General features: G+C 43.5%; 1 protein-coding gene across 1 annotated transcript in view; it reads left to right on the top strand.

Moving 5' to 3' along the window:
- Positions 1 to 1,397: 1,397 nt before the first annotated feature.
- The window catches only part of SLC41A1 (solute carrier family 41 member 1), a 38,999-nt gene continuing 14,201 nt past the window's right edge, over positions 1,398 to 26,195 (top strand). The window contains exons 1-3 of the mRNA XM_053393337.1: positions 1,398 to 2,475; positions 16,498 to 16,605; positions 26,069 to 26,140. Coding sequence (XP_053249312.1) covers positions 2,089 to 2,475; positions 16,498 to 16,605; positions 26,069 to 26,140 — 567 coding nt within the window. The 5' untranslated portion in view covers positions 1,398 to 2,088. The remainder of the gene's footprint in view (positions 2,476 to 16,497; positions 16,606 to 26,068; positions 26,141 to 26,195) is intronic.

Below are 26,195 nucleotides of genomic sequence, written 5' to 3'. Positions count from 1 at the left end.
GTAACCGGGAGCTCCTTGATGCTCTCCTGCAATAAACATTAGAAGAAATTCTAGATTTTAGGCAATGTGGTTGTCTGATGTCTCATGAGTAAAATTGTTTGGAACATACTTCAAAGGTTTAAACCTCTGTATTCAAAATTGCATTGGCTTCACAGTTACCCATGCAACACTGTCTCTCACTAATGTGACTGACCTTTGTGTTGCTAGCAACAACTGATGCATGGCCCTTAATAATATTTTCTTTTGGTAACTGCTGCAGTGTGTTGAGATGGCTTGCTACACATGTGGCTCTACGTGTAAATACAATACAGAGGTTGCTAATGCACCTTCCACCCTGTCCCAAGCCATATGTTAGCAATTGTTTGGGAAGAAAAGGAACTAGATGGTGGGATGTGTCTGGCTTTCTTTAGCCTAAAGACACAGTGAAATTATATCTTTAAAGACTGACAAACTGGTAGGTTTGAGACTGCTTTATAATGCAAGGAGAATGGAACTTGGAACCTTGTTACTCCACTCTGCTCCGCTCTGCTGCTTGCGTTCTTGTGAGCTAGCTGGTGAATTAAAGCATCCTGCACACAGCAGAGGGCAGTAGTGTACATACACATTCATGCCGCTGTTGTGGATTTTATGGGTTTCCTACTTGTTGCAGGCAGAAGCTGTCAGGTTTCTGGCTTTAGGACTCAGAAATGCCATGCGTGTCCATCCTGATTGAGGAATGGCCCTGATGGTACAGCATGCTTGCCTGACTCTGTTTCAAGGGTGTTCATTGATTGCAGTTGCATTGGCTCACCAGCAATGAACAATGGTGTTTATCCTCTGCATGGGACACATCTGTGTGTTATGTCCTGTGACTGTCGGGTGTGAAAATCTCGGACGGAGTTTAATGTCGGAAGGGGAAATTGGATAGACATGGTGGTAACAGAGGAAACATAAGGGCCTCTTCCTTTGCAGCTGTTTTTATATTGATGTGTGTTTAAGGGTTTTTTTAATTAAAAAAAACAACACTGGCATATAGAAGAACAGTAAAGCTATTGATGTATACACTAATACATGGGAGGGAGGGACTTTATGAATGAAAGAGTTATTCTTTAGTTGCCTAAAAATTGTATCATGATTTTCCACTCTTCTGTGTTTTAAGGTGAGAGCAGTGTGTTCCCTGAAGAGTCTGTAGAAGAATTTTCCGTTGCTAGCATTGGACAAGCTCACAGCATAAGCCTGTCTGGGATCTTCATGTTGCTTTAAATAAGAGCCTTCATTGCCGCATGTTGTAAGGTGAGAGATTTCCTTTCTGAGAAAAAGGGTGGTCCCTTCTCACAGCTCACTGATAGCCGGGCTGTCTTGGGAAGAGTGTGAAGAGACAGTCGGAGAGGGTGAGAAGGCCAGTCTGGAGACCCTTCATAATTGGCTGGAATCTCATGAAATCAAGGCAACCCTGATCTTCATTCTGGAGAAGAGGAGGAAGAATTTTTCAAGCCTTCCAACTTTCTGGGTAGCAGGAACTGCCTAGGAAAGTAAACTCGGCACTTACTCTGTATTTTTGTTTGTTTTAAAGCTAGAATCCAAATTTATCTCAAACTGTTTTTAAAGACTCTAATCTACAAAGTGGTTTTGCTGAAAAATCTCTTTTCCCCATCCACTTTAAAGAGCAGCTGAACTAGTTGTTGCATTAAGACCTGAGCTTGATATCAGGATTTGAGAAGCTGATGCTCTGGAAACTTACAAACCAAAGAAACTAACAATTGCAGGCACTTTACATTTTGCACTGAGTGTGCCCCAAAGACTCTTGCCTTGAGAGAGAACTCCAGAGAAGGTTGAAGCAGAGCGGATTTGATCTCACCAGAATCTACTGCAGTGTCTCTGCTGGCTCTGTGGCTGGCGTCTCCCGTTCTGGATTGTGCTTGATGGGGGTTTTTGCTAGGGGAGCAGACCTTGTGGCTAAGGACAGAATTGTCGAACTGGAGGACTTGGAATATATATGTCGAAAGGCATATTGGCTTAACCCCCAAGCAAAAGACTTTTTCTCTGCTGGGTCCCTTCTGTAGTATATCAAGGGTTGAAGGCTGGAGACAGCCTGCATAATCTTGCAACATGACCTCCAAGCTGGAACAAAAGGAAGCTCATCACACCAATGGCGTGGTGCTACCCATTGTTGCTGGCCCTATAGACTGTCTCTCCAGTCCTGACCGAGAACATCTTGTTGAATCTTCCGAGTTTTTAGGGCCTGAAGAAGGAGGAGGTGTCGAGGTGGTAGTGATAGAATCCCGAGCCAATGCCAAAGGGGTGCGTGAGGAAGATGCCCTGCTAGAGAATGGCAGTCAAACTACAGAGAGTGATGATACCAGCACAGACCGTGGCCCAGAACCAGCCTCTCCTCTAAAAGAGACCTCCTTTTCCATTGGGCTGCAAGTCCTCTTTCCTTTCCTGCTGGCAGGGTTTGGGACAGTAGCAGCTGGGATGGTCCTGGACATTGTGCAGGTAAGACTAAAAGCCTTCAGCATGGAATGGGCTCAAAATTCTGAATCTGGACTTGTAACCTGCTTTATTGTTAGTGGCTTTTAAATCCCATCAGAGTGATTTGCTGCTCATTACTTTGGTGGGAGGCAGAGGTTTTCCATTAGAAACCATTATATATTTATTCCTCTCTTTTTTTCAGGCTCATCTTCCTTAGATTTCACATGTGAGAGGTAGAATAAGCCTCCCTCTTCTGGAAGCAATTAAAGTTTAGGTGGTCAATAGCAGTGTGACCCACTCTTTCTGTTCCTGAATCTGAATGCCTTTTAATAACCCAAGACCCATCTTTTTCTTATAAATCTCAGCTTTAAAGGAACATAAACTCTAAAACCCAGCCTCTGAATTGAAAATAAACTTCTACTTCTTAGAGATGGAGTGTCAGGAATGTAAAGACATCTAGAGTTCTCCCAAAAGTTCAGACCCTAGAAAGTAAATACAGTAGTGCCAAGCCCAACACACACACCCAAAAATGTGAAGTGAACTTTAAAAAAATGCACTTTTGGTGATGTTTACAGAACTGATGATCATATGTGTGCCTGAAGAGTTGCCAATCTTGGGAAAACTCAAAGAGCTGCAGTAAACGTTTTTAGCCGGGGGCTGAGACCTGTGATACCGATTGCTGGCAAATCCGATTGGCTGTTATCCAGTTAAAAGACTTGTTTAGCTGAGGGATGAAAATGTGTTCTCAGCTTTTGCATGTGGTCTGGCTTTGCCCCAATGCAGAATCTCCTTAAATATTTTCTAAATAAATATTAGAAATGTAAGGCACAGTGGAGATATCCAATAGATATCTCTTGAAACACTAGCTGTCATGTGGAGCTTGCCTCCTCGCTCTCAAATGACATTGCTGAGTTACTGGGATTACGGTGTCACTGGCCTCTGTGCCTGCAGTGCAGCTATCTGGCAGGTCATGTTAATGTTAAAGGCCGAGGCTCTGTCTCAATAGTCTTATCTGCCTCATTTATGCAAGCCAGGTAGCACTTTGGACAGAATCCGACCCTACAGTTTCAAATTGCGGCTGCCTCCTGAAGTGACCGGGTGACCTACTATAGCTTAACATTAAACATTCAGCTAAAGAGCTTCTGCTTAAGTGCCTTGGTTTTAAACTTCGTGAAATTTCAGTTTCATACCATTTCTGTGCTTTCAGGAGCTTAGAGGGAGTTGTCGTTGCTAGAAATTGAAATAAGAAAACCAATGTGGTATAGCTGGACCTGGAAGAGCAGGGTTTAAATCCCCACTCAACCAGGAAACTCACTGGTAAACTTGGACCAGTCACATACCTCACTGGGTTGTTGTGAGGGGGGAAAATGAGGAGGGTTAGAGTTCTGTTAGAGTTGAGGGAAAGATGGGATATTAAAAAAATTAACAGAGCATGGTGTAGCTTTGTAGCCAAATGTTCTTGCTCATCTTTTTGTGTGACAAATTAGAACTGCACCGGTCATTAAACCTAATGAGATTCACGAGGGGGGGTGTTAATGTTTTGTTTTATGTTGATAACTTAAAAGTCCTGCTGGAGCAGGCCAGAGGCCCATCTAGTTTAACATCCTTTCCTCACAGCGGCCACAAGCAGACCAGAATGCAACAGCAGTTAACCCGCATGATTTTCAGCAGCTGATATTCATGAGCTTACTGCCTCTGACATTAGAGGGAGAGCAATAGCCATCATGGCTAGTTGCTGTTCTTTCTTAGAATCATAGAACTGTAGCGTTGGAAGAGACCCTGAGGATCATCTTGTCCAATCCCTGCAATGCAGGAATAAGCAGCTGTCCCATACAGGGATCGAACCTGCAACCTTGGTTATCAGCACCACACTCTTTGTTGATAGCCGTTTATGTACTGCCTAAGTGTAGCTGGAGTGTACTTCTCAAGATGGGGCTGTGTAAATCTAAAACTCAGACCTGATCATTATTATACAATATCCTAGGTGTTTGGTTTCATTGGCAGCAGATGCAGTTTGGGTTGGGGAAGGGGCTCAGTCATGGCATAAATGCGCAAACTAATCAGGATTTCATTTTTTTCTCACGCAGCAGCAATATACACCTTCTAGTTTTTCAGTGTGTAGGGTGTTAGGCCTGTCTTTTACCATCTATATGATAACTTCACGTGATATGTTTTTATGCAAGTTTTCATGCTGCTTGGATGATCATGAAATTATAATTCGTGAGTGTATGCATGAAATTAATACCCTACCAGCCTGAGCTTGGAGGACTTCCAGATCCAGTTGATGGAATCTTTGGAAGTGTCCCAATACTGAGCCCAGATTGAGAAATCACATCCCTACCAAAATGAATGTTAAAATTAATCCTAGGTCAATTCTGTTGGTATAGGTGCTAACTGATAAGATACAAGCTAGTGGGCATCTTACCTGTTAGCAAGTCACATTGTACTAGTTACCTTTTCTTCCAGAGTGATTTCTTGGGGAAACTTTCTTTTTTTCTTTTTTCTTTTTTCTTTTTTGCTCATTAAATTTTTATTGATATTAAACCTATACATATGAACATATACAAAGTCCAACATAAAGATTGCACATAATATAACAAATCCATAAATCCTAAGTATAATTCTAGGCTCTGCCGAGCCTTGGACTCCCCTCCACTCCTTTGGTAAGAATCAAATAAGTTCTGTAAACACGTATTTTGTCTCTTCTGAAAAATAACCCATTACTGTTGGAGTTGTTCCAGTCCCGCCAGTGTCTTTTATAATTTGATTCCAATGTACGTCCCATATTTAACCCAATTGTCATGAAATTTCTGTTCATCTTGATCTCTTATTCTTCCCGTTATTCTAGCAAGCTCGGCATAGTTTGTCAATTTGACCTGCCAATCGCTTATGTTTGGTATAACCTCCGTTTTCCAATTTTGCGCTAACATGATTCTTGCGGCTGTAGTAGCATATAGGAATAGTACCTTATCCTCTTTTCTGATTTCTTTACCCGTCATTCCTAGCAGAAAAGCTTCAGGCTTTTTGGGAAACGTATATCTAAAGATTTTTTTAAGTTCATTGTAAATCGATTCCCAAAATCCTTTTACTTTACTGCATAGCCACCACATATGGTAGAAATCACCATCTACCTCTCCACATTTCCAACATCTTTTGTTCTTTAACCTATAGATCTTAGCCAACTTCACTGGCGTGTGGTACCACCTATATATCATTTTCCAGATGTTTTCCTTTAATGCCGTACATGCCGTGAACTTCATATTAACATTCCACAATTCCTGCCATCTCTCAAATTCGATGTTATGACCAATATCTATAGCCCACTTAATCATGGTCTCCTTCACCTCCTCATCTTTTGTGTACCACTCTAATAAGATATCATAGATTCTTGACAATGTTTTGTTCTTACTTTCCACAACTTCCACATTAAATTTAGATTTTTTATCTTCGAATCCTAATTTCTTTTTATCTTCTTTCAACAAATCATTTACCTGGTGGTATTGCAACCACCCGGTAAGTAAGCTTTTAATCTCTTCATATGGTCTAAGTTTTATACCTTGGTCCGTTTTTCTTGTAAGTTCTTCATACGTGGCATTCTTTCCTTCCATATTAATTTTTTTAACCGTTAACACCTCTACTGGTGAAATCCACCAGGGTGTCTTCCTTTCCAATAAATTTTTATTTCTTTCCCATGCTTGAAATAATGGTCCTCTGAAAATATGATTTAGAAAGCCTCTATGCATAGGGGAAACTTTCTATATTGGGCGTGATTCAGTCTTTTTCTGTGCTATCTAAGCTTCTCATTGGGAGTGGAGCAGTATATAGTGTGAAGTTGTCTTGCTCAGTAATAAGCACCTCTAAATGACTGTCATGCTTTAGAAAGTTGCGTGCATCTGTGTTACATGGGAACTAGTACAATACCAATATTCTAGCCTTCCTGCTCACAATGGAATTATACAAAAGCAAAATCTAAAAGCATTGGACAATGTCCTAAGAATTTTTTTTAAAAGAGACTAATCTGCTTGTATTGGCCACCTTTCTTTGAAAGTCAAAGCTGTTAATACCTTCACCACTGGTATTTGGAAAGCACTCCCAGATTGTTCATAGCTCAGTGGGAAATCTGAACAACCACCAACTTTTTTTTTGCAGAAATATGTAGGTCTTGAAAGTTAACAGCAGGAGCCTGTTGGCATCTCCCTAAATGTCAGTGTTGTCAAGTCTTACTCATGGAACCAGTCAATGTAATTTGTTTTTCCTTTGGGTGGCTCTTTTCCTTTGTGGTCTTTTTGAGTCTCTTGGTTCCCCAGCAGTTTGACACCCACACTTTTATTTCTCACCCCCACCTGCAAAAACACATCTTCTTCTCTGGATCACTGAGATGCAGCTCTGTGGGGCTGGCTTGCCACCTCTTCCTTTGTTTTCATGAATCTTGAATTGTGAAGACCTTTTTCTGGGTTAGGGATGAAATAGTTTGCTGTCTGTTGCCTTGCTCCCAGAATTGTTCCCTTGTTGTCGTTTAGTCGTGTCCGACTCTTTGTGACCCCATGGACCAGAGCACGCCTGCTGTGAGCAAATATCTAACCCAAGAGTAGCCCCAGTCAGCATGGCTAACAATGTGGGGTGATGGGAGTTGCTGTTGAACATCATTTGGAGGTTGGCTACCCTGTTCTTGGAGAAAGCTGTTCATTCTTTCTCTTTGAGGCTTTCAAGGAACAATTAGATAAGTCTATATCCTGGTGCAGCACTGCGTGCACTTGTTTCTTGAAACCACAGTTCCTGGTGTTATGTCATGAAACTATTGTACGCACAATTGCCTAGGGGTGGATTGTCACTGGTAGAGCATAGCAGTTCGGACTCTTTGGAGCCAGTGAGCAACTGTCTTTCTGCAAGTGATCAATTTTCCCCTTGCCCTTTTTAAAGGCCTCCAGGCATGCTTTGATACTGAACAAAGGACTGGGCTACTCAAGAGGTGAGGGGAAAGTGAGAGTTAAAATGGATGTGTATTTATACCCCTTGCTTGATCTTCAGTCTTAACAAGGGAGGATAAGAATAGTCACTATTCTACAGTAAAATGGTACACAGTGAAACGTGAAGGTGCAGAGGGCCAGGACTGAAAAATGTGGGTGGGTGTTTTGTCCCCATTTCCCATTTGCTTTTGTTTTGCTTTTTTCATTCCCACCCCACCCCACCCCAGCTTTCACATTTTCTTATCTGCTAGCAAATGGCACAATAGCCAAACAACTTTCCAAGGTAGCAAGTGGCAGTTGTAAAGTGTCACTTGAGCTGTCTATCAAATATACTCACTTTTCCCCACTTATATGCCAGTTTAACATGCCTTTTATACAGAGGCCATGTGCTGAGACATGTATGTGGAATTTGGGGCATGGGGTTTGAGTTAGCTGCTTTAATCCCTAAACAGGACCAACTTTTTACCGGCTGGGATAGCTCAGTTGGTAGAGCATGAGACTTTTCATCTCAGGGTTGTGGGTTCTAGCCCCACATTGGACAAAAGATTCCTCCATTGCAGGGGGTTGAACAAGATGATACTTGGGGTCCCTTCCAATTCTACAATTCCAGTTTAGTTGATACCTATCATGCATGTGCAAAATGACCTTTTTCAAAAAAAGATTGGACAGGGGAAAGGGTCACTGGAAAGCTTCTTAGGTTCGTATGGGAGAAGGTTCGTATGGGTATTCTACATACTCAAGTCATTTAAAGATCACTTTGAACTGGACATAGAAGGCAGTGAAGATGTTTTAATGCTGGGGAATATGGTCATGGTGTTGTCTTGGTGAACAGTCTATCATATTCTGCACCACTTTTTGATATTTTCCAAAGGCACTCTTCACATACAGTGTCTTAGAGCAGTTTAACCTAAATATAGTAGCGCATCAATAGTTGTCACCCATCCATCTGTCTCAGAAGAGATTCAGCTGGCATTCTATTCATAACTGGTGAAAGGTATTGTGATCTCCAGGTGCCCTTGATAAATCCTTCAGCAATGTTGGATCCGAAAGCAACCCTCTAGTGAACCTGATCTTTGTGAGGGGGATGCAGGCTCACCCAGAACATGTCAGATACCAATTCCATAGTCTGATAAAACGTCTGGAGCTGTGTGCGATGACGGAAGGTGTTGAGGGTGCTGTCATCTGCTTATTCTACCATTTGGCAGCATGTTGGCGCTAGGAGGCTTCCACCCTTCCACGTTTGGAATAAATGAACACTGTCATTTGTTTATCAGATGTGTGATGCTAATGAAAGACTAAGCATGCAAAGGCTTCAGGCGCAGCTGCTGTGCTTTTGAACCTGACCCTGTCCTCTTAAACTGCAAATGTGCCCTCTAATAATCCGAGTCAGGCGGCTCATTGCTTGCATTTAACATGGTTTCTCCTGGACAGCGAGGATTTCTATTGGAGGCGTCAAACTCATGTAGGGTTTTTTTTCCTTTTTCTTTTTTTGCTTCTGCCCTTCATGGTGCCTTGATAAATGTGAGATCAGCGTCTAATCTGTGCTTTGTTACATCCTTCTTCCCAACCTTATCATCCATTCTGTGGTCAGGCATTTTACAAGCAAACAAACACCTGATTCCCCACCACCACCACCCCAAAAAAAGCTCAGGAAGATTACACTTCAAAATTAAAGCTTAAATAGCTTTCTTATCCCTTGCCCAAATATAAAGGTCTTGCATTGTTTCCAGAAAACACTCTGGCTAAAGCCTCTGGAAAAGGAATGGCATTCCAGAATGTGTGAGTTTCCACCAAGGATGCTTGTTTATATTAATTATCCACTCTCAGCACTCATACAGCCTGATCCTATGAATGGTTACTGACTCCTACTGAACTCCTCACTTGTTTGTGCATAGAATTTCAGTGTTGGGGTGTTATTTGGAAGTTGTTCTTGCCTAACAGGGATGTTCTTCTGAGAAGCTTTCATAGTGCACTCCCATATTGAGCCTGTGTTTGACAGTAGCCCATGACCAGTCATACAAAACTGCTTCTTTTATTTGCATCCCAACCTTCTTTCAAGGAGCTCAGAGTGATGAGCTTGGTGGTCCCACATGGTGTTTCCAAGCATATCCTCCCCCCTGTCAAAACTCACCAGACTCTGACCTGCTTTGCAGATCTCCTTTCTCTGTGGCCTGATCCCAGCTGTTTACATCAAGATTCTACTTATCTAATTGGCAAGGGCTACAAAGTTGAACTGCCATCCGATGACTGTAATTTTCTTCCTGCACTGCTTATACAGTAATGATCACTCGTGGGAACTCGGCTGTAATAATGTGTTGCCTGAAGCAGAATAAATGCCACTCGCTTTTCCTTTCTACCCCCCTTCATCCAAATATCAGTGCTTAAGGACAGGAGTGAAACCTTCCATTCTTGTACTTCAAAAGGTGGCATTAGTATGCCAGAAGACAATCTGGAAGACAGCGTAGAACTTCATTTGATCTTTAGATACTGAAGTTGCCAGGTGCTGTTGCATCTTAGAGGGTGGAACTTGAACTTCTGTGAATGGAAAGTGCTGAGAGCCAACCTGTGACTATACTCTGGGTGATAGCAGGGTAGTGAGAAGGTACCGTATTTTTTCGCACCATAACACTCACTTTTTTCCTCCTAGAAAGTAAGGGGAAATGTCTGTGCGTGTTATGGAGCGAATGCCTACGGATGGCGGGGGGATCTGCTGCAGTCGTGAGCAGAGGATCCATGGTTCCCCTTCCTTCCCTCCTCCGTGGCTTGCTTTGAAACAGCAAAGCGGGAGAAGAGCCGCTGAGTGGGGAGGAGAGAGGGACAGAGAGCCTGCTTGCTTTAAAGGAGCAAAGCGGGAGAGGAGAGGCTCCTGTCCGGTTGGCTCCTTTAAAGCAAGCAGGCTCTTTGCCTCTCTCTCCTCCCCACTTGCTAAATAGCAGCAAAGATTTTTCAAGCAGGCTCTCTGTCTCTCTCTCCTCCCCACTTGCTAAATAGCAGCAAAGATTTTTCAAGCAGGCTCTCTGTCTCTCTCTCCTCCCCACTTGCTAAATAGCAGCAAAGATTTTTCAAGCAGGCTCTCTGTCTCTCTCTCCTCCCCACTCCTCTTATAAGAGCCTTCTCCTCTTATACCCCTCTTCTGCATTATTAACAGCATCCTTCTCCACCCACCCCACGCGTGTTTCTTGTCCCTTGAGTGCTTTTCCTTCCCTCCCCACTTAAAACATGGTTACAAAGCACGGATCCACATGGATCCTCAGGATTTTTGCATTGGCCTACCCCAAACTCACCGTCAGATCACACGTCTGTGGCCACAGCATGAACCACAAAAATCATACATCCACTGTTTCGTTTAGAATATTTTTTTTCTTGTTTTCCTTCTCTAAAAACTATGTGCGTGTTATGGTCGGGAGCGTGTTATAGAGCGAAAAATACGGTATTTGACAAGTATGTATTGGAGAGCAGCAGTAGACCCATTCCCTTTCACAGCTAATATGACTGATGTGACACTACAGCCCTTTGAATTTCAGTTTGCTTTAAAACTTCCCAAGCAGATAGTTTCAGGGCAGGCAGCTGCAACCTCGTAAGCCTCCCCTGGTGCTCCTACTGAGGGATTTTGTAGGTCCGGTCATTATATTAGAACCACACCTACTGCTCTGTTAGAGCCCCCACACCCAGTCTCTAACAAACCCTGGCTACAAATTGCGGTGAAGGAGAAGAGACCTTAACCACAGTTCTGGGTTCAAATGACTTTCCAAGCCAAACCTTGGGTCAGTATCTGTTCTGTGCATAGGAACTAAAAGGGTAATCTCTAAATTTAGCAATCTCTAATTATATTTATTTTCTCGGATCTGTGAAATGTGTTCTAGGAACACATTGCATCCTTGTGAAGCTTAGAGTTCCAGAGTTCTAACGGAAAAAGCTAAAGGCAGAGTTGTTCAGAAAGTGGATCTTTTGAAGCCTGCAGCTTTTAAGTGCTGCGTAGAAACCCATCTGGCGCAGGATATGCTTGGATGGGTAAGAGATTCTAGGCTAGCAGGGGAGATGCTTTCACAGTAATGGATGTGAGATAATTGCAAACTTTTTCATCTGGCTAGCAACATGAAAGTACCAGCAAAGCAAACTCTTTTTTTTTCTTTTGGCTATGCGGGGATTTATACAGGATGCCTTGGACTCCCATTGCAATACAAGGGAAACATCTTGCATCTAATTTTTGTTTGGGGGGGGGGCATTAATTGTGTTATCTATCATATGCCTGCTGGCTGAGATGTCTTCACATTGGAAATTTTAGGAGATCTCTTCCCCTTACATAAGAGGCTTAATGTTATAGGCTCCCTTTTTAGCGCTTTGATATCTCTTACCGAAGGACACTCTCTACTTGCAGCAATATTTACCCTCTGCAGGAGCCGGTAATATCCTGATCATGGTTCTAAATACGCCAGTAGGTTTGGCCTTGCGTGTATTAAAAGGGAGTTGGCGTAAGTGAAGGCTCTTGTTTCCCTTCCTTGGAAAGAGCTTCTTCTCCCTTAGGGAACATCCCTGCTTGGATTGTATTCCCGCTGGATCCAGTTACAACTCCTAGCGGATCCTTTGCCTGCTCCAGCTTGAAGTGCAGGCACCAAGGAACCTGTCAGGAATATTAGAGAAAAATAACTTGATATTGTGATCCCAAAAGTCTCTGCTCCGATGCCTAATTCATCATTTTACTTAGTTTGACATGTTTTGAAAATGCTTCCTGCCTAAATTGCTTGTTCTTAAGCTTTGCTTCGTGGTTGAACTGTAGCCTACGAGCTGTGGAAAAATCGAGAGAGTGAAAATGAGTTACATTCACTCTCATATTAAGTTTCATACAGCTAACTTTTTCTGCCTGGAAAGAAACTCTCTGCATTCTTATTTTTATCTCTGAACTCTTAGCTCATTGTTTTCTAATCAGTGTCTGTCATGGAATCTCAGAACTATAGAGTTGGAAAGGGGCCAGAGGGTCATCTAGTCCAACCCCCTCCAATGCAGGACCCTAACACAATTTGATATGAGTTCACTTACTTTATTCCAATCTCCAGAAAAGTAAAGCAAGACCTTTAAGGGGTTTATGAGGAAGGAATTTGGTTAGACTTGTATTGTTAATGCTACTTAATATGATGCAATGAACATACAGTGAAACTATCTTTGGTGCATCAAAGCAGTTACCTTGGGGGTTGTGGGTAGAAAACTCAGACGTAACCTAAAGTCATAGGATTGTAGAGTCTGAAGGGGTCCCGATGGTCATCTAGTCCAACCCCCTGCACCGCAGGAATCTTGCCCAGCTTTTGAAATGCATTTGTACTTAAACACATGGAATAGTAGTATTGGTATATGCTATCTTACCATACCTTGCTGGTTGTTTAACAATAAATTCTTAGAACGACATTAATTCTTATAAAGTTCTTTCTCCCAAATAACCTGAATAATATCTTAATGTCCATATAATAGCGGGCAGGATCCACAGTTGTGTGTTCCTTTATGGATAATTTTCACATTTAGCAGAATGGTTAAGAGATTGCTCATTTGCAGTGTCTTTTATATTAGACTGATTCTCTATCTACCGTGTCAAATGTGTATATGAAACCCTATTGGCACCACGGTTGAGTTCTCCTCCCAATGCGAATAGCCCCTGCATAGGAAAGAGTTTCCTGAAGACTGTAGAAAGGAAAGAAAGCATTGCGTTCTCTGTCTGTGCCTCCTGTGATCTCAATCATTAGCAGCCCATCACAGCAGCTGGTTCGGGTTTTGAAAACCTGTACATCAAATTAATTTAATGCTTCACCTACTTTGACCCTGAGAGCAAAGAAGCTGTTAAGAAACGGGTCTGGGAGGTTTTGCAAAGGAGAGGCACTTTCTTTTAAAGGCTGCCAAATACAGTGGTACCTTGGGTTACATATGCTTCAGGTTACACGCTCCGCTAACCCAGAAATAGTGCTTCAGGTTAAGAACTTTGCTTCAGGATAAGAACAGAAATCGGGCTCCGGCAGCGCGGCAGCAGCAGGAGGCCCCATTAGCTAAAGTGGTGCTTCAGGTTAAGAGCAGTTTCGGGTTAAGTACGGACCTCCAGAACGAATTAAGTACTTAACCCGAGGTACCACTGTACTGCCTTTTCCTCCTCTTTCCTAACATTTGTGGACATCTAATGTTGGAAGATTCCAAACAGGTAGAAGAAAGTACTTTTCACACAGCACAGGAGACCCACAGGAGACCATCTTGGAGGACTTAAAAAGTCTACTAGACAAATTCAGAGGGCTCAGAGAGGGCTATCAATGGCTACTAGCCATGATGGCAATACTCAGGCTCTGCCTCCACAGTCAGGGGGCCCAGTAATGCTTCTGAATACCAGCTACTAGGAACCACAGGAGGGAAGAGGACTCTTGTGCTCGGATTCTGTGTGTGATTTCCCACAGACATATATGAGAACAGGATGCTGAGCTAGATGGGCCATTGGCCTGATCCGGTGCAGTTCTTCTCATGTTCTTAATTTAGACAATCCTGGGGGGTTGTCCTTAACCTTAAGTTTTCCTCAGCCTCAAATCCACCCTCACTCCACAAAGTGAATATTGATAATTAGTGACTGGTTTCATGTACACAGAGTTTGGGGAACATCCAGTGAAGGAGCAGGCGCTCGCTATAGCCGTCTTGCACAGCTGCCTGCCAGTCACTCCTAAAAATAATCATTGAGGAAAATGGAGCTGCTTGGCTCCCGCTCACGACCTTAAAGGCGAAAAGCACCCTGAAGCACTATTGTGGTTAAAGGAATATTTTTAGAGGCCCTTACTTTAGGCAGCAATCCTAGCCACACTTATTCAGGAGTAAGCCCCATTGAATTCAATAGGGTTTACTTCTGTGGTTAACTACTGCTTTCTGTAGGTACCCCAGTTTTTCCTCCCCGTATTCATGTAGGATCTATGCTTAATCTGTTAAATTCTGAGAGCACAGTCAAGGCAGTTTTCACGTCATACTGTATCTTCAGTTGTCCCTTCAGGCTAGGATTTATGTGTACCATATAACCATTACTGTGCAGTTTTTGTGAGACAAACCAATTGCAATGTTAGATGTCTCTACCTTTTCAGGGGTATTTTGGGCAGGCTGTGCCATGTTTATAGGGAGAGACTGTAGCTCAGTGGTTCGAGTCCTTAGCATCACCAGTTCAAAAGGCACTGCCTGACCCCTTGATTTGGACAGTTGCTGCCAGTCAGAAAAGACAAGGCTGAGCTAAATAAAACCAAAGGTTTGTACAAGGTACAATAGGCAGGCAATAGGGGTGCGCCCACTCCTGAAGGTGCCTACCCTAGACCGTATGAGCTATAACAACCACTGCCCATTTGCAAATGTCCCAATCTTGGGTAAGGTAATGGAGAAGGTGGTGTGTAAGCAGTTGCAGGAGTTCCTGGATGATATAAATTCCTGGATCTGTTTCAATCCAGATTCAGGTGTGGTTATGGACTGAATCAGCCTCAGTTGCTCTGATGGATGATCTGTATCAAGAGTGGAGCAGGTAGAGAGCAACTTGGCTTCTTCATAAACAGCAGTTTTGGATACCATTGTCCCTAATGCTAATTAACATCTATATCTACCAGGATCTGTGCATTTAGTGGTGGGGGTCCAATTCTATGGAACTCCCTTCCAGTTAGGAACAATTAGGCCCCTTCCCTGTTGAATTTTCAGCATCTACTGAAGACCAGGAGGCATTTTAAGTGGAGTCTGATTTTATAGTTTTAACTGATTTTCTGTATTGCATTTCTTGTACGGAGCTTAGAGGCGTTTGTAGTTAAGCAATATAAAAAGTGATTAAATAAATATACCTTTGGCACAATATGGCCAAACTGTAATACTAGGGCTCTATATTCACTACAACCTTAAGAAGAACCTTGCTGGAGGAAAGTAAAAGGTCATTTTAAGATTTCCCCCCAAGCCTTTATTTCTTTCCTGTGGTCAATTTTCCCTCCCCAAGCATCCCAGATGCTGCATATAGAGTCTGCACTATGTAATTAGCACTGCCTAAGAAACCCATGCTTGCCCTTTATGCAGAGTGTTCAGGTTTATACTGGAAGGGACGGGATATTTAAAGCTTTGTGGATGGGAAGAGAGCAGACTTGTTTTTGTTGCCTCCTCTTTACCTCCGCCTCTGTTTCTGTTTTGCGTGTTTTAATCGGGAAGGGAAGTGGTAATCCAGGGCCTTGAAGGAGATGGCCTTGTGACAGACACTCGTCTGGGAATCTGAACCAAGAGTCTGATCCCCAGCTGTACCAGGCACATCCCGAGTCCTGAATGACCTCAGATTCTGTGACCCAGACTTTGGAGGCAAATAGGTGATTGTTCACCCCTAAGCAAAACAGCATCCTGCTGTCCTCGGCCTTTGTTGCATTTAGCAAGGCTTGCCATCTGTCTTCTATCAGTCACAAAATTCCTGTGCATGGCAAAGGAGAGGCTACAGTGTGCTCAGTCTGTGTACACAACTCCTGTTTACTCTGCATTCATTGCACGTCAACCACTGGCTTGTGAAGCTGTGTACATATGATGATTGCCACAAACTACATCTATCCCATAGTTCCTTGAGAAATGCTGCATTTGGGTGTGTCCCCCTCCCCCCAATTTGCTTCAATTCCAATTTTAAAATGTATGACATATGACTACACCAGCGCCCCCTCTCTGGCCACTGGTGTGGACACACAAAGGGAAACCCAGGAAGACATGCAACTGTGCAACAACCTACAAAGGTGCTTTGAAAAACATGGTATGTAGGTGGGACGACCTTGTGTTTTAAGCCAGTCATGTGTACACAAGCTTAGTTTCTGCCTTTATTGCCTAGCTGTTGCCCTGTGCATTTAAATAATATTACATTTTCCTCCCCTCCTGAGCTGAAACAACCCTTATGGCAGGAAGACAATGGTAACAGCGAGGCTAGTAGCTAGTCTGCTGCTGCTTGAACTCTGAAGACATCCTGATATGCTGTTGGAGAATCATAAGGTTCCTAATAACGCGTCTCATAAATAACTGCTCCTTTTTAAACAATCACCTTTTTTCCTAGATTCTGAACTGATTTCCTTGATTTTTGCAGCACTGGGATGTCTTCAAGTATGTGACCGAAGTATTCATCCTGGTTCCAGCACTCCTGGGACTGAAGGGAAACTTGGAGATGACACTAGCATCTCGGCTCTCTACAGCTGTGAGTATTTTGGTCTTATGCCTGTCAGGCAGGTAGCTTTATATCTGCCCCCCCCAGCTGCCCTACATATACCTTGAAGAGGTGTTGACTTAAAGGGACTTTCCCCCCCTTGAGTCCTTAAAATGAACTCTAGCCAGTGTATACCTTTCAGGCAAACAATGAGGACTAGGAACATGCTTAATCTCTTCAGATGGAGTTTTTTTGGACAGAGAGCTGGATGTTTCTGAATGTAGAGATGGCCAGCTCATAAAGGTTAGACTACGTTGGGAGATGTGTGTGAAGTTAGCCACGGTTGGCACTTTGATTACCGGTAGTTCAGCATCACAATCTCTAAAAACACTGCTGCCCAAGCCACAGCATTGCTTTTCCCTTTGCCCTGTAGCATAACCAGGTGCTCCTTTGTTCAAGCAGTGAGCACAAAGGCTGCTTTCCTGTGCCTATAGAAAAACAACAAAGTCTAAATGTAGCCAACCTCTATTCCAGGCATGTGCTGTCTCTAGGTGTGGAGACACCAAGGAATGAATGAAAGTGCATCTCCCCCATTCTTCTATGCCTCCTGAAAATCTGTTTTTGGGACCTTGGGAGTGGTGTGGGCTATGATCTGGGGGACCACAAGTAGAGGAGTGAGTTGTTGGAAATCACTGCCCTTGTCTGAATGGAAGAATGACTTCGATCCATGCCTCTGCTCATTTTTCTCTTTTCTTCCTCCGCCAACAACAAGCTGCCCCAAGCAAGTTGCGTTTTGATGGATTCATGAGGGTTGTTGGAAAGCAACCAAGGAACAGCCAGTCTTATCCTTTATAGAGGGAAAGCTGGAAGGCTTTTCCCTAATCAGGCCACTATGATCCTCCTAGATTTAGATTCTGAGACCACTCTTGTGCGCACTTGGTTGTTTGCTGAGCATAGCGCAGCTTACTGATTTCTTGCATGAGTGCAACCTAAACAACTCCTAGCTCCTGACTCTCAATTCGTATTTCTAGAATGTTCTGAAACACTTGGAAAACATGTGCTTTAGAGGAAGTACCCCTAGAGAGTATCCCTGCACTCCAGTGTAAGTGCAGAGGTGCAAAGAAATAACAAATTCATTGGTATCTCAAATTGTACAGCCTAAGTGTTCAGAAATAGTGGCCTTCTCTCTTTTCTGAGATATGGCTGGTGCCTATTCCTTTTAAGCTTCTGACACCAACTGAAGACCTAGATATTTACCCAGGCTTTTGGCAAGTGCCAGTGTTGATGTTTGTCTTTAGTTCTGGTTGTAAATTATTTGCCTTGTTTTTATGTATTTGAAACTGTTTTAGTTGTAACCCCACTCTGGAACTGTATTTGTAAGGGGGGAAAAGATAAGTAAGTTTTAAGTAAAAAAAAAACTTTTTTCTTCCTCTTCCTGTGCTTGAACTGGGGTGCTTAAATGTCACAGTTTGTTGTGGATTCAGGGTGCTGCTCATGTTACAGGTTTTGCACAACATCTGTACAATGCCATCCTCATCAGAATGTCATCCTTTGTTTTCCCATTTAATCTATTTTTACAGTTTCCGTGAAAACAACAATGCAGAAATGGTAAATTGGGATTAAATTGGGAATATGGGATAGCATTTTGATAAGGGAGATGTTGTGTGAATATTGTGGGGGAAAGATCGCGTGCATGAACACCACCAAGTCCACAATAAATTGTCATATTGACGCACTCTTGATCTTGGAGTCACTGAAATCCTACTTATTTTTCTGATATCAAAATCCATTGGTAGTAGATATCACATCTCAGGCAAAGAGGCCCAAATAGTTGTTGATTCTGTGTTTGATATTTCTTTGACTTGCTGGGCCCTCCCCCTCATGGAAGTACATAAACCGTGTTTATGGAAGACAATCTTACTCGGCTACGAGTGATCACCAAAGAAGAAGGAGGAGGAGGACGTACAGAAGCAATTATTTCAGTACAAAAAGCAGCCACTGTCCTTGGCTTAATATTTCAATAAATCTGCTTCATTAGTACAATAAGGATGATCCTCAGTGTAAACATCCTGCTCCTGACCTACATGATGCAAAGGAACACAAAAGCTAGTCTGATTTGCACAGAAATGTTGCCAAAAACCTAACCTTTGGGAACAGATTCTGGGGCGAGATGCTGCATTGCTGGGTGTGTGTCTTGGTTTGTGGATTAAATCTGTTTTCTTATATTCAGATACCCTTGAAAATTCCTTTGTTGAACAAGTGTGCTTGAAATATAGGTTAGGGAGATACCAAGAGGGGAAACAGTGAGTTCCTGTATCCGTGCAACTCATGGTGGGGTCCTTGCAGCAGGAGAGCATTTGTTGAGAGGGATTTGTACTGGAGAACTGGCAGGAGTGAAACACTCTTTCCCTGCGCACCTGCTTATTCTCTCCCCCACCATCCCCCTCTGCCAACAGTTCCCCCTGTTAGCAAATACAGGCTTGGAACCAAACACTTGCCCTGCTAGTCCAGTTTGGCTCTTGGAAAAGAAGCCTGTGAATGATGTGGGTTCTGCAGTATTTGCTTGAATCTCCATGTCTCCATGCTCTTGGAGATCCAAGTGGTAGCACACCCCCATGTAATGTAGAGAGAAGTACAAGAGAGTTGTGAGAGGTTAGGGCAATGCTTTGTGAGCCTAACTTAACCATCTGGCCCATTTCTGCCACCATTTCTGCTGGCTATTGGAACATCTAAACATTGATGGATCATTTGCTTAGCCTACAGTCTTTCTGTATATTTTCGCCAGCTAAAACAGTTAAGTTGCATACTGACATTCTGTCCCCGTTCAATGATTTTGAGTGATGCCCGACGTCTGCTTGGCCCTTCTCCACCCGGTTCTTAATGAAAGGAGGCAAGCTGATTGTTCCCACTGTACAGAAAGGGCAAAAAGAGGCAAAGGCATACTTTGTCCAGAGTTGGAATGGATCCCATATCTTGGCATAGGCATGCTGTCCATTTGTCAGTGGGAGGTGTTCTTCACCCCACACCCCAAAGAATGTAAGCAGGACAAAAGGCTTTTTCATCCTAGCTGTGTTGCTGCATGGAGACTCCTTGAAACAATGCTTGTTGCACTCTGGTGCTTGGACACCTTCATGGTGCAAGCTCAGCATTGGACAGGCTGCCATTTGCTTCATTCCCTTGCCAATGCTGAAGTAGGCAGCAAGACCATGAAGGGAGAGTGCTTACCATAACGGTATCCTGCCCTGCCAATATGGAAGAGGCATGAGTCTGCTGCACCATGAGTTATGCCAGGCACCTTGTGCAAGCACCCTCCTCTGTTTCTTGGCTTTTCCTAATCAGTCTTGGATGGACTGATTTCAACTTGCACCAAGCACCTACCTCTTGATCAGCTGGATGGTGGAACAAACTCCTTTTCAGCCTTTTCTGCACAGCTGTAAGGAACAATGCAGAGACCAGTGTCTGCTGTTGCTTCCCCGAGTTACCTGGCCCCGAGTTACCATTCTTGTATAAGCTGCTTTAAAGGCTTGGTCAGATTGTCCTGTGGACATTGAAATCCCTGAAACCTTGGGCATAGTTGCATGCTGCATTAATGGTGTCACTTGAAGTGACATCAGTGTGTTTAAAGAATTGCAACCAAATGCAGGGGGCTTGATCCACACTGGGACCACAATTTGTGGAGAGAGGAGGCTTAACACTGGCCTATTACTGCCCCCCCCCGACATAATGGTAATAGCAAAGCAATGGAAGTATTATTATTTGACTATTCCAATTTGCTGCACAGGTCACCCCGCTGTGCTACTGATGCTCCTACTAACTACTGTAGTGGGGGTTTTTTTGGGGGGTGGGGTCAAGGTGAGAGATGGAAGAAAGAAACTTCCCTCTCCCTATTCACACTGATCCTGATCTGCCTTGGGGGGCCCTGTGCTTGTTTTTAATTTAAAACAATGGCACTGGTGTATCACAGTGCAATTATAGCAACATGTAGTTTGACCCCTATCTGTCTTCCAGTGATGGAGAGAACTGCCATATAGCTGGGGCAAGAGTAGAGATGCAGTAAGGTTTTGCCTTCCGTGTGTATCTCTCCTTCCCAGGAGCTGTTGATTTTCAGTGTATCTATTTCTATGAGTGCCTTGGAATATCTCCTTAATGCCATGGCCCAGATGTGAAGTAAGGCTGCATAACCTATCGTCTCATGAGGCTGAAGGTATTCCAATCACTCACCTGGGGACCATTTTCAAAATCTGAGGGTGTGAGGGAACAAAGGAACTTGACAGACAGTACATCTCCCAGAATAATGCAGTAATTAAACAGCTGCTGGAAAGTGATTATTCCAAGGCCTCAATCCTGCCGCCACCGCCTTCCTCGGTCTCCCCACCCACCCTGAAAAAGTATCTGAATTGGTTACTCTGAATCCTCCACAAATGCAGGTTTGGGCTTGAGTTTGACACATCTCCCATAAACTCACCAACACACTGTCATGACCTTGACTTGGGCACTATTTCCTTTCTCTAAATAGTTCTTACTCTGAGCTGTGCTTCCTAGGACTTGAGCCGCAGTCATACCACTTAAGCTTCTGCTACATTCCAGCAGAGCTTAGTGGCACTGGCAGCAAGAGAGTCCTGGCAGGGAAATGAGACTCCCTCTTGCTGGGTAGAAAGCTTTTTACTGTTTCCCACCCTCCTCTTGTCACTCTGGCAAGTCCTTGGATGTAGGGAGCAGAGTTGCTTAATAGCATCTGCCGCCGGTCAGGTGGTCTGAAGAACCTCAACGTTCCTGGGGCAAAGCATAGTATTGGGGCCCTTCATTCAAACGTTGAATGCTATCAGTAGATGACTTAGTATATTTAACAGCGTAATATTGACATAATGCATTCTGTGGCTTAGTCTGCCGTTTGATTGTGAATGCCAGTTCACTAAATAGGCAAAGCTTGCTGTGAGTGGAGTTAATGCGTCTCCTTCACATTCATAGCTGCTGTTTGTCCTAGTTCGACATTAGTCCTTTCCAGCTTACCTTCATTGAGTTTTGGAAATAGAATTATAACATTGGAAGGGACCCCAAGGGCAATCTTTTCCAATCCTCTTCAATCCGGGAATCACAGCTAAAGAATCCTGACAGATGGCCAGCCAACCTCTGTTTAAAAACCTCCAGTAAATTGTACAGGAAATTTAAAAATTGGAAGGAGATAATATATGTATGTAAAAATCCCGAACTCGAATAAAATAAAATAAAATAAAAACTCCAGTGAAGGCGAGCCCTCCACCTTTGAGGTAGGTCTGTTCCACTGTCAAGCAGTTCTTACTGTCAGAGAGTTCTTCCTTATGTTTGGCTGTAATTTCCTACCTTGTAATTTGAATCCAATCGTTTGGGTCCGACCCTCTGGATCAGCAGAAAACAAGCTTGCTCCATCTTTTTTTTATGTCTGCAGCCCCTCTCAGTCTCCTCTTCTCCAGTCTAAACATGCCTAACTCTCTCCTAAGGCTTGATTTCCAATAGGCTTCTTATTTGACTCTACAAAACAACCATAAGAGGAGCCTACTGTGACAGTTCAATGGCCCCTCTAGCCCTCCATCCTATTGTCACAGTGGCCAATGGGATGCCCATGGGAAACCAACAAGCGGCTCCTCCATGCAAAGAGGTGGGGGAACTTTCTTTCATATGTGGTGGACTTGTAAACGGGTAAAAGAGTATTGGGAAATGATCCATAATAAATTGGGGGGGGAATGTTTAAAAGTACTTCCCCCCCCAAAAAAAAAACCAGAGTCCTTTCTGTTGGGGATAATTCAGATTGAAATTCCCAGGTATCAAAAAATGGTTATTTATGTGTGCTACTACTGCGGCCCGTGTTTTGTTACCCCCAAAATGGAAAACAAACAAGGTCCCAACCAAAAAAGAATGGCAACTTAAGCTGACAGAATATGCAAGAACAACATACGTTTAAAGAAGATTGGAAAACGTTTATTGAATATATGGGAAATAATTGTGTACAGCTGAAAACACTGGCAGCATTAAGATAAATTCAACAGTGTAAATAAGTTTTGATGGATGCAATAATGGAATACTGAATGGTACAGTTTTTGTAAAATATGCCGGGATTTATGATATGTAAAATAAATCATGGAAAGAGAAGAAGGGAAGTCATTGATATCTTAAGGATGTAAGATGAGTGTTCTAAATTGTAAAACAGAAAATTTAATAAAAATGAGAGAGAGAGAGAGAGAGAGAGAGAGAGAGAGAGAGAGAGATGAAATCAGCAAGCAGGAAGCCCGTGTATATTGATAGATAGTGGGAAAGCCAGTGACATTGTTGTGTGTTCCAGTCAACATCTGGATATGGCTTTTCCCCATGCTGAAAGCCTGGCATGTGTAGCAGCCCGAGAACATCTATGTGAAGAGGAGCTGGTGCTTGCACAGAGATCCCTGGATGCCACTTTGCAAACCATTCCTTTAGCAGAATTGCATTGAGGGGGATGAGATGCAAACCTTTCTAAAACAAGGTTGCAGGACAGTGCTAGAGGGAGAAAGCAGCTCCGCTTCACTACTTGTTGGGCTGTTTGTTAAAGATAAACTTTTCTTTCTTGAAGGCTGCAGTTGAGTTCATATGTGTTGAAGTCACATGGACTCCTTTCTCAAGGAAAAGGATCTACGGGGGGGGGGGGCACCTGCGGTGGGAAGAAATCAGGAGAGGCTTCTTGAAGGAGGTCTTCCGGGGGCTTGGTCATTAGGCTTGCTGTGTGGGAAGGAAGCTTAGTACAGCTTCTCATTAGCTGCGCATTAAGACTCCCAAAATAGGGTTTTGTTTTTTTGCCCTTTAATATTTTTTCTCTTTCTCTCCTGCACAGGGGATTAAAAATTTGTGTTTGCCTACAGCCAGGTTATGCTGATACCCTAACCTAATTGCACGAGAACAAGGAGTCTCTGGGCCAAATTCACAACAAAAGTAGCAGCAATTTTAGCACTGCATGACTTGGATCCCACTCTTCTTGGTGGAATGTGTCTAATTTAGGGCTGCTTTAAGCCTCTTTTGTTTGCTGGACATTCCATTGCTGACGGCAGTTTTTCTTTCTGCGTGTGCTGGTGAAAAGGGGCTTGAAGGGAAAATAAGACCACACGATTTATGGACCTAATGTAAGGTTGTGGAAATGGCAAGCAATGATTTCCATGAGAGTGATGAGCCTTTGACCAGCTGCCAGAAGTAGTTAGTGCTGCTGGCCACATTCATAATTTCCTAGTTCGTGTGTTACACTTTTCTCACCACAAATATTTATTTATTTAGAGCAGTGGGACCCCACTCTTCAGCCAAAAGGCTTCCAGCACAGCTTACATGGAATCAAAACAAGACACTCCCTACCCGCAGGCTTACATTCAAATAAATAAGTAAACAACACACAAGGTAAAAGGGAGAAGGAGGGAAGAGGAAAATAAAACTCAAAGCTCATGCACCAATTTCTAGACAGTTATTCCTATATTGACTAGCTAGCACAGTTCAGAAGCAGGAGGTGCCTGATGGAGCTAAGTCTTTGGCAAAGTGGGTGCAATGAACCCTGATTCCTATCTCTCCTACTGAGGCAGCCTAAGAAAATGGCTGCCCCCAGGTGACAGCAGAGAGAGAGGAGGCCTGGTGGAGCTGGCCTGTCACAGCTGAGCCAGTGACATATGGTCACCCTAGTGCCGCATTACAGATTCCTCTCAGTGGTTTATGGCTTATGATGGTGCAATAAGGAGTTACGCAGCAGTATCTCCTGGGCTGCTCAGAAATTGTCTCAAAGGATAATTGATCTAAAACCTAGCCCAGACTGGGAAAGCAGCCAAGATGGTCTCTAGCCTCATCAGAACCCTCAGCTTCTGTAGCTGCAGTCAGTCAGGCCTGCAAGGCAGGGAGCAGGTCTTCCAAGACTCAAAACCATGGTGGTGTCTGAGGTACAGATTTGACACAATTTATTTTACGAGTGACCCCTTCCAATGGAGTAAGGACTTTCACTGTTTAAGTAGGCTGTGGAGTAGGTAGAGTGTTTGTATTCTGGATAAGCTTTATTCATTCTCTGAAGTTACTTCTTGGGTATCTGCCAGCGGTGTGTTTCTTCTCTGAGTCCAATTGACATGAGCGTTTAATTCCATTACTTGAGCCCACAGGGACCCTTTCAGTTTTCAAGATTCCAATAAATGAAATTAAGCATAAGTCGAAGGGGTCTGGGTCCTGTAAAGGTAAAGGTAAAGGTACCCCTGCCCGTACGGGCCAGTCTTGCCAGACTCTGGGGTTGTGCGCCCATCTCACTTAAGAGGCCAGGGGCCAGCGCTGTCCGGAGACACTTCCGGGTCACGTGGCCAGCGTGACAAGCTGCATCTGGCGAGCCAGCGCAGCACACGGAAACGCCGTTTACCTTCCCGCCAGTAAGCGGTCCCTATTTATCTACTTGCACCCGGGGGTGCTTTCGAACTGCTAGGTTGGCAGGCGCTGGGACCGAGCAACGGGAGCGCACCCCGCCACGGGGATTCGAACCGCCGACCTTTCGATCGGCAAGCCCTAGGCGCTGAGGCTTTTACCTGGGACCCCCCAAAATAATGAAAAGTTGCACAATATATTTTTACAGTAACTGTTAGCAAGCTCTTTTAAGGCATTATGTATCTAAGGCTACCAATGATTTCAGGTCCATGGCTCTGCTGTGTTAACTTTTTTTAAGTCTCTTGTGACTTGGTGAAAAGCATGTTTCTAGCCCTCGTGATAACTGATGTTGTGAGCAGTAATGGAAATCATTCTTGGACAGAGCCGTGGGGGTTCTGCATCTTAAACAGCAAGTGGTTCTTTGCTTGTACCACTTCACATTATCTTCCCTTTCTTATCTTCAGTTGGAATAAAAGGCAACTGGTTTTTTTCTGAGCAAAGAATTGGAGTTTTCCCTGGTACAGTTTGCCTATTGCACTGCCATGCATAACTCCATAAAACATCGATATGCTGTGGAAGTTCACGTCCAGTTCTTCTAACCTTGAGTTGGACCTTTTTGCTGAACCTGAGTAACACAGCTTATATTTGGCTGTGGTACCAGGGCAACTAAACTTATATATAGTTATATATGCAAGGTATATAAATGAATGTAATAATAATAGTCATACCTCAGGTTACAGCTGCTTCAGGTTGCGTTTTTTCCTGTTGCGGACCACCAAAACCCGGAAGTACCGGAACGGGTTACTTCCAGGTTTCGGCGGTTGCACATGCACAGAAGTGCTAAATTGCGCTTTGCGCATGTGCAGAAGCACCAAATTGCAACCCACGTGTGTGCAGACGCGGATTGCGAATGTGCATCCCACATGGATCACGTTCGCAACCTGAGCATCCACTGTAACTGCTTCAACTGATCCACATGCCAAAATGTTGCCAAAGCCTAGACTTATGATACCAGCTCCCTACACATTAAAATCTGTGGTTTAGCTGTAAGCATCCTTTGAAAACCAGTTCAGAATGCATTGATCCATTTGCTTTATGTTGAAATATAATGTTTAATCTCTGTTTTATCTTGCAGGCTAATATTGGGCAAATGGACACTCCCAAAGAGCTTTGGAAGATGATAACAGGGAACATGGCTCTGATTCAGGTGAATTTTGGGCAAGAGTATGATGTCTTTAAACATGAAGGGCACCTTGTAAGGA

Source organism: Podarcis raffonei, chromosome 6 (genome assembly GCF_027172205.1).
Source record: "Podarcis raffonei isolate rPodRaf1 chromosome 6, rPodRaf1.pri, whole genome shotgun sequence".
Lineage (NCBI taxonomy): Eukaryota > Metazoa > Chordata > Lepidosauria > Squamata > Lacertidae > Podarcis > Podarcis raffonei.
This window is presented reverse-complemented; position numbering and strand designations above follow the sequence as displayed.